This window comes from Embiotoca jacksoni, unplaced genomic scaffold (genome assembly GCF_022577435.1).
Source record: "Embiotoca jacksoni isolate LCO1_2020_lvr unplaced genomic scaffold, fEmbJac1.0.p SCAF_12, whole genome shotgun sequence".
Taxonomy (NCBI): domain Eukaryota; kingdom Metazoa; phylum Chordata; class Actinopteri; family Embiotocidae; genus Embiotoca; species Embiotoca jacksoni.
Window position 1 is genome coordinate 15,247,246 of NW_027185252.1, and position 11,238 is coordinate 15,258,483.

Genomic DNA, 11,238 nt, shown 5'->3' on the forward strand with positions numbered 1-11,238 from the left:
AGGCCAGGATGTCATTACAGAAGACATATTGAAGTTGAAAATATTGATTATTTATCATGAATCCTACATGATTGATAGAGACTTTTCTTCCCTGCCTGATAAACCTACATCACAGTAAATTAATCTTCATGTGTGAAGTTATGCTTAGTTTTTACTGATTACTGTTACAGTATGTTTGTTTTCTTTCTACTGAAACTTGATTTCTTTACATTCTCAGGCCTCTAAAAAAATCTTCAGATCAAACAATCAAATAAAATTAGAGTTAGTCCGGTCTCGGTGCTCACACTGATTTGTTTTAAAGGGTCACAAGGCAAACAGGATGAGAACCACTGCAATAAGTAGAGGACTTTCTTCTGTGGACACTTGAGAAGCTACACTCTTGCACTACCCGGAGGCCAAAACTTTATCCTTGAACATTCCTGAGAAAAGGGTATAAATTATTGTTAGCCTCACCCTAAAGTGAAAGTTTACTGTTTCTATTCGCTTTCTACGTAAAGCTCAAATATTTGGTGTGGTGTTATGACATTTCAGCATCAAGAGGAGCTTTACTTTGCTTCATGTTCTTAAAAAATACATAAACAGTCATATAATGTTTTGTTTATTCTAATATGCAGGATTAATGGACCTATCTCATACCAAATATTTATTTATCTGCTGTTAGCTGCTAAGACTCTTAAAGTGGCTTCATGTCAAGACAGTGTGATGTACAGAGAATATGCCACGAAGAAGATAAAAGATTTTGTCTGTCATTGTGAAATGAAAAAAAATTGTATTTCTAAAAAGTGCATAGTAGTTGGAAAATGTACACTGTATAACTATGGTTCCATAATCATCAGGTCACCACCTCAGACATCTCTTATACAGACCGAAATCATGAGTCATATTTTTACTGTTTATACAAAAATTTGGACACACTTTGCCATTTATGGTGTTTTTTCTATTTTCTTCATTAAAGAACAATAATTCCACACAGGGACTAATGAAGCAAACAAAAAAGTGTCACTCAAACCAAAATAAGCTTTATAGTCTATATTTTTCAGAGCTTCCTTTTGACTTGATGTCAACTCTGCACTGATGAGTGTGTTTCTGTTTTCATACAGTTGAAAGGTGCCATCTTCTGGTCATTTTATGAACTTTTCATTTGTGGTTTCTGAAAACACTATTCACAATAGAATTAAATAATTCATGTATCAGTATAATTTCAGTTGATGTACATATAGTAGGTACATTCACACAATATGTATTTGTTTATTTTATTATTTAGCATACATTTTATGCAAAAAAATTGCTCTCATGGATGTTGAACAGGATCGACTCAGTTTTATCAGAGAAGAAAATAAATTCATAATGACCACAAGACTTGCTAACAGTACTCGTATGTATAAAACTAAATGTAGTTCACTGCTCTTAAATGATGATACACATCGGGCCCTTGCGGTGTCTGATGGGATATTTACCCTGGGACCAGTGATGTCATTAGCTGTGACATGTTAGTGTTTGAGTGAGTCTGTTTTCTCAAACCATGTTGCCTGGGAACCGACAGGCCGGTGTTTGATGTGTCTATATCAAGATGCTGTGGCCTGGTAATCAGATTGAAGTGCTATTTCATCACCAGTCCATTATTATTGTTATTTTTTTTTTTATTTACACATGAAACCAAAGATGTGGACGGTTATCCGGGCTGCATGCAGGCTGAAGCAACCCTGGGAACAAAGAGAGCAATATACAAATACACATAACTCTTTCATTTACTGGCTGAAAGTTCTCAGCTTTGTTAATTATAGCATAAATAAATATGTAAAAAAAAAAAAAATAGAATGTGCTTTTACTCACCAAAAAGGCTGAACCTAATGTTTTCATGAGAATGTGTATATCTAAACTGAGGTCTCAGCCTAAAGGGAGGTACTGGAGCTGACAGCATCCTGTTTAGTGTGGTGTCTGTGTGGCAGCGTCCCCGCGTGATAAAAGATTAATGTATCATCACAGCCAAAGGTGACCTCGAGAGATGTCCATCCTTGGCCTCCCTCATGTTCACATGCCCCAGTCCTGTGAAACAAAAACCTTACTACCACCAACCACAACAAACTTCACTAGGGTTTGTGAAGTACTGTAGATCAGAATTAAAGGGGAGCTGTTGTGATTTTACAGCTGAAGATCCAGACAGCTGTATAATGTCTTCTGTGGCTGTGGAGGAGCTTTCTAAAGACTGAGAAATTTATCCTGATGATGTTATCATAGCTTCAGATTTTTAATGGAAAACCTGCATTACAAGATGCAGCTGTGAAGCCAGGAAGACGTGGGCGTTTCAGGCAGAGAGCATGATGAGAGCAGCAAGATTTAGTATCATAGGAACTAAAACTCAGGATGTGTTGTCTTGTGCTGCATAGGTTTGACTATTTACACAGTGGTGGTATACAATGGTATTTTAACCTTATCCTAAATCTTGTAAAGAGATCAGAGTCGATAAGCTTCTTAAGAATCAGACCACGCAATTTTTTTTTTAGATAATGAATAAAATTGTAGCTGATTAAGAACCTTTTGACAAATATAATTTCAATTACTGCAGTAAACACTACTTATTTATCTTACCAGCACCTTTTGTTCAATAGTACAGGCTGTATTTTAGTTAATATTATAATTTGATATTTTTACATACATTTGATCTTATTCCGATATTTTTTATGCTTGTAGTATAGTCCAAAAACATCTAATGATCTTTACTAAGACTTAACTATCACGTGTTATTTGTTGTAGTTGTTTTAAAGTTGATGTAGTTTGCATGATAAATGCATCTCAGTAAAATGACAGTAAATACATGTAAAAGCACTGCGCTGCCCTCCTGGGATCAGTGCTGTGGTGGGAAGTCCCATCACAGGGTTAAAGGTACAGTAGCGTGCGTCAGTCGCTGCGTACCGTCACGTAGTAATGCGCGCGGCGGTGGGGAGGGAGGAGAAGGAGGAGGCTCCCTGGGGGGGGGGGGGGGGGGGGCCGGTCCTCGCACGGAGCTCCGAGCTGCAGCCCTCAGCAGCTTCCTGCTCGCCGCTGCTGCTCCTGACAAACGGCTCATTCTCATCACTGATCATGTGCTTCGCTCTCTGGCTGTCTCCGGCTCGGCTGCAGGAAGTTGGACTTGTTTTCTCTTCCCAGCTGCGTTTCTCTCCTCGCGTTTCTTGACAGTCCCATCCGCAGCCTCGGTTTCTTCCTCCTTTTCGGTGGTTTCTGCTCTCACTTTTCCTCCTCGGCCGACCGTGAGAGCCGAGACGCCGGCTCGGCGTGAAGGCAGAGATCGGCGGCGCACACCCGCCTCCCCGCCGCTCCGCTCCCTCCTCCCCCCGGGCAGGGAGAGCCGGTCATGGAGGCCCTGGTGGAGGAGATGGAGCTATCGCTGATGGACAAGTCCCTGCCTCTGCCAACTTTGAGCCCGGCCGTACCCCCCTACGTCACTTTGGGCCTGACCGTGGTGTACACCGTCTTCTACTCCCTCCTCTTCATCTTCATCTACGTGCAGCTCTGGCTGGTCCTGCGGTACCGACACAAGCGGCTCAGCTACCAGACGGTGTTCCTGTTCCTGTGCCTGCTGTGGTCGGCCCTGCGCACCGTGCTCTTCTCCTTCTACTTCAAGAACTTTGTCACAGCCAACACTCTGGGGCCCTTTCCCTTCTGGCTGCTCTACTGCTTCCCTGTCTGCCTGCAGTTCTTCACACTCAGCCTCATGAACCTTTACTTTGCACAGGTGAGTTGTCAGGCTCAGATGTCAGTCATATCACGGGGTTTGACGTAGTGTCAACACCTCCACCTGACTCTATGTCATGTGGGAACAGTACTCCAGATTTTAAAGGAGCTGATTTAAAGCCCCCATCCACTCATACATATTTTTTTTAACACATTGTTAAATCAGAGTGATGTAGCCTATGTGCAGAGTCTGTTTTCAGGCTCATCTTATGACGTATGTATGAGCAGGAGTGTGTGACATCACGACATGTGCGGAGGTCAGTTGTGGTCCAGTATTTAACTTCAACAAGTGTACTGTTGAAACATGAGGCCACAAACTCTGAGAATAGACTCCATAAGGCTGTAGATGTCTTCTGTCAACTAAAATAAAAAAGATTCAGGATTTTTCAGTGAAAGGAGAAAAGTAGATGTAATTTAAAAATTTTTTTTAACAACATAACAAAACATTTTTTGTGGATAAACCTCATTACAAACTGTACACGGACATGGATTATTGTTACAATTCAAGAATTTCTAATGCAATGGAGGGCCTAGAGGGGATCTTTGTCATCGTGTGTGTCATAGTGAACTGAAACTTTTATGCATTGTGCAACTGCTGGTCAAAACATTAAGTAACTTCCAGTAATTGTGCATTATGAAGTAAATTAGATATACAACTTTAAAAACGTAGCTAAAACTGTGAGGGTATTTATAGAGAGCAGACCTCCACCTTGGCCAACGGTCCACTCCTCTTTGACAACATAATCTGCAACAGCAACCACTACATTTGGATATATTTCCAAAACTAGTAGAATGATGTGAAAATACGCAGTCACCTCACATCCCAGCTGTTCTTCTCTAAGACGCCGCTGACCCCGACTGCTCCATAATGATTGCTGGCTGTTTTACCTCCTTGGCGGAAGTAAATGTGACGCCTGTGTTGCTTAATTCTCTTATTCAAAATCAAATTGTGTTTGTAAAACCATGTGACTGGATTTGTGGTTAAATTTCACATAAATAGTAAGAATAGGGTTGAAGCATATTTCCATTTTTATTATTGATTTTTTTTTTTTGATTGAGTGGTAAGTGTCTATAAAACGTCTGGAAGCTGTAAAACGTGCCTATGACAAGTGGACGACTTACGATGTCTTGAAAATTACTTATGAGAACAAATGACTAACCACTTCGGTAGAAAATTATAAATGCATTGCACCATATGGAAAATGTTACCAAATTATTATTATAATAATTCACTAATTTATTATGCAACAAACTGTGTTCTGCTTTTATACTTTAGATTAAAAGTTTGAAAAATTAAAAGATAATGCTAATGTTTGATTTTGAATGTTAGGAATTTTGTCGAATGTTAACACACTGTGGTTTAAATACAGGATACAAGTAAAGTGAAAGGTGTTGAAATGACACTGTCCTTGTCATTCATGAGTTGATAGCAAGGAATCTACTGTCTTGTAAATACGACCTGTTGCTATTAGTGTACCAGACTCTCATTCAGATTGGCTACAAAGTGTGATGCGATGAATCATTTCTTCAACTGTTTACATAATCCAGATATCAAATAATAGCCTCTCTGGCTTCTGCCTGAAGGTTATTTATATAGCGTAATCCTCTTGCGCTGATGTGAGTCACAGTTGCGAGTTGACAGTGAGACTCTGAGCTTCGTGGCGCTGTGCTGTGGACCACTGCGTATCTAAAGTTCAAAACTTTCAGCCATGAGGTTCCTGTTTCATAAGAAAGTCTTGTTTTTCAAACTGCAAGAATACAGAAGTGAAAACGGTCGGCCTAAACAGTGTGACGCATTTGCATGATGCTGTTTTCGTTTTTTTTTGTCACAGGTTGTTTTCAAGGCAAAGTCCAAATACGCACCAGAGCTTCTGAGATACAGGTAAGACCAGACAGACACCTTTAGTAGGTGGGGGTCATGCATTTACTGAATTTAATTTACAATTCAACTAATATGAATGAAGTCCATCTCTGGTTTTGTTTTCTGACCAACAGGTTGCCACTATACCTCCTCTTCCTCTTCATCAGCCTGGTGTTTCTGGTTGTGAATTTAGTGTGTGCGCTGCTGGTGAGGATGTCCTCCGCTGAAGCCCACACCATCGTGCTCGTGAGGGTCGCAATCAACGACACACTTTTCGTCCTGTGCGCCACTTCGCTCTCTTTATGTCTTTACAAGATCGCCAAGATGTCACTGGCCAACATCTACCTGGAGTCCAAGGTGAGACAACTTCCTGGTCCTCTGTGGCACTGAGAGTAGAAATCGAATATAAAAAAAGTTGTCGTTATTCCTTGTAAAGTCCGTGGCTTGTGATTTATCTGACAGCCATTTTATAACTGGTATCAAAAGGTATTCTGCATCCTTGTGTGAAGACACAGTTCTGCATATAATTCATGCTTTACACATAGTGATTGTTCCCTAGCAACTCTGTCTTTCCTGTACATGACTAATTGCACGGTGGTGCATACGCAAGCTGAGGGTATAATTCAGTTAGGACACCATGTTCTATATGTTATCTAACACGAACTAACAACATGACATCATGCATCATTTCCCTACAAATGCCGCCATTCCTGCCTTACGTGTAGATTTTACATGATTTCATAGGTGTTTTCATGACATTAAGTCTCATTTTAGCCCACAACTACAATTACTGCCTGACGGTTGTATGCTTCTGCCAACCAGTCAAGTTCTAGTTTACATCCATATCTGTCCAAACTCACATAATACATGTAGTGAAAACTTTGAAGGAATCTTTATGCGTTCACATGCTTGGCCAACAAAGCTGATTGACAGTCGACAAGGCTTCAAATATAGAAGTTGCTGCAAAGAAGCTAAAATTCTAAAATGTGGAGGCTTCACACACATCATCAACCAAAATCCAATCGCTTCCTCGCTGAGGCCGAGTGAACATTTGCAAAATTTGAAGAAATTTTCTCCAGGCATTCCTGAGATATTGCATTCACGAGGATTGGGTCAATGTGAGACGACAGTGAGTTGACCTTTGACCCCCAAAATCTTGTCAGTTCATCCTTAAGCCCAAGTGACAATGTGGAGTGTGAAGTGGTTTAAAGCTTTTAAAAACAAACTCACTCCTCATCTGGTCAGAACTTATAACTACAGCTTCAATACAACCCACCATTTACCTGAAACAGTGTTGCATTAACATTAACCTGATCCTGAAAAGAAACAAGAACCCTGAAGACCCGGCTTCTTACAGGCCCATATCGCTCATTAATGCCTGAGGCTTCAACCACCAATATCAATATTAGTAAATCCTGATCAAACGGGCTTTATTAAAGGGAGGAATTCCTCCAATAATATCAGGAAGCTTCTGAACATGATCCAGTTCGTTAGAGATAATAACATGCAGGGCTTGGTAGTGTCTCTGGACCCTTAAAAAGCATTTGATAGGGTTGAATGGAACTTCCTTTTCTATGCTATGGAAAAATTTAAAATAGGTACAGAATTCATTGACTAGGTGAAACTGCTGTATTTTTCTCCAAGAGCGTCCGTTATTACTAACTTCTGCTCGGATCCTTTCCCACTAGAGCGTGGCAACCGCCAAGGATGCCCATTGGGCCCTCTTTTGTTTGCATTAGCTTCATAGCCCTTAGCTGAGCTCATCAGAACCACATCAATGATAAAGGGTGTTAATGTCAACGGTACAGTGCAAAAGAATGTCTCCTTATGCAGATGACGTCCTACTGTACTTGGTCGAGATAGATACTACCATCCCATGTCTGTTTGGGCACATATCAAGTTTTCAAGTTAATCTATTAAAAACTGAGGTCTTGCCTATTGGCGCTACGGCAGGCTCTACGCCACCTAGTGGCTTCCCTTTACACTTGTCACCCAAGGAGGTTACGTATAATTGGCCCCTCCCTTAAAAAACTGGTTAAACTCAATCATAAACCAATCACAACACGCATTAAAGAAGACTCGAATAGGTGGAGAACTTTACTGGTTTCTTGGTTGGGCAGGATAAGCGTGCTCAAAATGAATATACTGCCTAGGTTACTGTCCCCCTACAGATGCTGCGAGACTCAATTCCCAACAGCTTTTTCATTGACTTGAATAAAATGTTTACACAAGTCATCTGGTAGGGTAAAAAGGTTAGAATGAAAATAGGTCAACTACAGAAAGGCAAGCAACAAGGAGGATTGGGAGTCCCAAACATGAGGTTCTACTACTGGGCAGCACAAACGCAATACATATATGAGTGGGTGAATCCAGGGGCTACAAATACGTGGATTGATATGGAGTCGACAAATTGTGGCTTACTCACTTTAAAGTTCTGTGCCTTCATAAATTATAAAAGGGAAAAGCTGACGGTTCAAAATAACTTTACTGTATGGAACACGTTGAATACCTGGAGCAAGACCATGGTCTATTTTAGACTTAAGAATCATTTGTGACTTTTGGCTCCCATATGGAGAAATCCAGATCCCCCCCCCCCTCATGTCAAGATGCTGTGTTTAGGCTCTGGCAGGAAAAGGGTCTGGATCAACTTGTCAAACTCTATGAAGGAGGAGCAATGGAGTCGTTTGAGGGCCTGAAGAGTAAATACTCTCTCCAAGAGTCACATTTCTTCTGCTGTTTACAAATAAGACATTTTATACCAAAAAATATACACGCTCCAAATATGTCCTTTTTGGGAGAAATCCTCACACAGTCCACATCAAAGAGATGTATTTCTTATGTGTATGAAACCTTTGGTCTAAATCTTAATAATTCCACTGACCACATCCGTAAACAGTGGCAGATTGACGTGGAATGTCAGATAGATGAAAATATATGGACATCATTTATAGAAAACACACCTAATATTTTGAGCTGTAGCACGGATAGAGAAAGACAATTTAAAATATTACACAGACTCCTTTGTACACCACTGCTGAGGGGCAGGCATGGTATAAGTTCTCCTACATGCACTAAATGTAACTCTGAAGTTGGTACATGTATACATATGTTTTGGAAATGTCAAAAGATACAAACATATTGGAGAGAAATAAAGGACGAAGTGGTTTCTCTGATTGGATATGACCTGGAGCTCTCACCTCTTCAGTGTATTTTGGCAGCTAAAGGGAGCAGCACAAGGAGCAGCCACAACACTAAACTGATTGGAACACTGCATATAGCACGAAAAACTATTCTTAAATTCTGGATTTCTAAAGATACTCCTTGTCTGGACGACTGGTATAAGGGAACGTTGGAAATCCTTCCTGTGGGAAAATTGACTTCCACTTCAAGGGATTTGTCAAGATAAGGGAGCCGGTTTTAGACATGCTGGACCCCTCTGGAATGGACTTTGCTCTGCCAGATTAAAAACCCTGGAACCGATGTTGCCCTGACCGGATGATATGAGTAGGATGTAATTATGTCAGGCTGGTGGTGTGCTAGTGTGTTGTTATTATTATTATTTGTTGTTGTTGTTTTGATTTTTCCTTCTGTTTTGGATTCTTAAAGTTTCAAAGTTTTGTCTTGATAAGTTATAAAATCAAAAAAAGAAATTAAAAAAAAACAACAACAACCACAAATGAATGTATGATTGATATCTTATTTCCTAATGCAACTCTTCACACTGTGCAGGGAACGTCTGTGTGCCAGGTGACAGTTATCGGAGCCATCGTCATCCTCCTGTATGCATCCCGGGCCTGCTACAATCTGGTCGTCCTGGGACTCTCCAACAAGAGTATTAACTCTTTTGACTACGACTGGTACAACGTTTCAGACCAGGTGAATCCCTCAAAGCAAGAGTTCAACTGCAAATATGAAGCTAGAGCCAACAGCCAGTTAGCTTGGCATACCACAATGAGGTTCTCCTGGTCACCTTCGATACCTCATGTCGACGAGGAGTCTGGAAACAGGGACACAGTTGTGCTTAGCAGCTCCTCAAGCTACGCTCGTATTAAAAGTGTGGCTTTCCAGGAAGTTACAAGCTAATCAATGCTGAGCTAACTGGCTGTGGGATGCAAGTCATTTTTTATTGAGAGAAAAAGGGGGAAACTCCAAATATTTTGTCAAATGTTTGCATTGTTGGTGGTTGTTTGACATCACAAAATATAGTTTTCCCTCCATCACTGGATAAAAGAGGTGTTGTAGTAATTTTTTTTTTTTTTTTTTTCCAGGCAGATTTACAGTCGACTCTGGGCGACACTGGCTACATCGTATTTGGAGTGATTTTGTTTGTATGGGAGTTGCTCCCCACTTCTCTTGTAGTTTTCTTCTTCAGAGTTCGGCAGCCCAACCTCGACAGGGTGAGTCAGCAGTTATCCTAAACCAACGGTTCCCAACCTGGGGGTCAAGGCCCCTACAACGGGTCACTAGATGATTTATAGAAAAAAAAACAACAGATAAAGCAAACTGTAGTTCAGCTACACAGAAGTGTCCCTTTTTGTTTTCTTTGTGATAAACTGCAGTTTTTGTCATTTTAGGCATTAAAAGACAAAATTGATCAGTCTTAAGGGAGAATCACTCTTTGGTAGAACTGCTCACGTGCCATGAACTATGCCGGGTGCGATTAGGGGCTGCAATTAAGTTAGGCCATAATAAGGCCAACAGGTTGGGAACCACTGCCTCAAATATAAAAAAAAAAAAGACCAGTATTGTTCCCCATCATGGTGACTTGTGTTTACCGTCTGGTTGGTGTTGGGCTTGTCCTTCAGAGTGTCTCTGGGCTTCCTGGTCATGTCTTCTCCTCTCGGGCTTATTTCTTTGACAACCCGCGGCGTTACGACAGCGACGATGATCTAGCGTGGAGCGTCATGCCTCAGAACATCCAAGCCAGGTAACAACACCATGACTTGTTCTCCATAAACCAACATACGTGAAAGAAGCTATATGTGGCAAGATATAGAGACGTAGTTTAATGGATGTGTTTTTTTTTTTTTTTTTTTTTTTCCAGTCTGGCTGCTGACGGCTACGAGTGGGGGAGCCAAAGCAGCGGCATCGGTGCCTACATTGGAGGGGAGGATAATTACAGCCTCCCTCCTCATCCAGAAGAGCTCAGCCATTACTGACTGGAGTTCACACCGATTCCTGCTGACCTGTGGATTTATTTTTCCATTTGTAGATTTTTGCACAGTCTGTGTTACTGACCGAAGCACACGGGGTATGAAGGTCGCCCTCAACTTCATACATTCGGTTTCCTATCTTGTCTATAGAGAAGAAGAACTAACAGACTTTTTCTTTGCCAGTATGTAAAGGCCCAGTGATGGGACATTCATTTTGCACATTCCTTGTACAAAGTACGATCTGCTCTTTTTTTCAGTGTATAGTTTATATTGAATACTGCCTAATATATTTCCTGACCTTTGTAATATGTACTGTATAACTATTTTATGTACTGTCTATGAACACGTTCTTTTTTTTTCATACAGATGTGTTTATATAGAGGAGAGATTCATTTAATTCATATTAAAAATATTGAAATGTTGAAAATATATGCAATTATTTTTTTTCAAATAACACAAACACTCAAATATTAAACTGACAGTCAGTTGCTT

At 40.6% G+C, this 11,238-nt stretch overlaps 1 protein-coding gene across 1 annotated transcript; it reads left to right on the top strand.

The window, feature by feature from the left end:
- Positions 1–2,985: 2,985 nt before the first annotated feature.
- Positions 2,986–11,186, top strand: gpr137ba (G protein-coupled receptor 137Ba). Its single transcript, XM_069145064.1, has 7 exons — positions 2,986–3,733; positions 5,565–5,614; positions 5,728–5,950; positions 9,323–9,469; positions 9,862–9,990; positions 10,399–10,520; positions 10,638–11,186. Exons 1-7 carry the CDS (start codon positions 3,353–3,355, stop codon positions 10,750–10,752), a joined length of 1,167 nt encoding a protein of 388 aa, XP_069001165.1. The 5' UTR covers positions 2,986–3,352; the 3' UTR covers positions 10,753–11,186.
- The last annotated feature ends 52 nt before the right edge of the window (positions 11,187–11,238 follow it).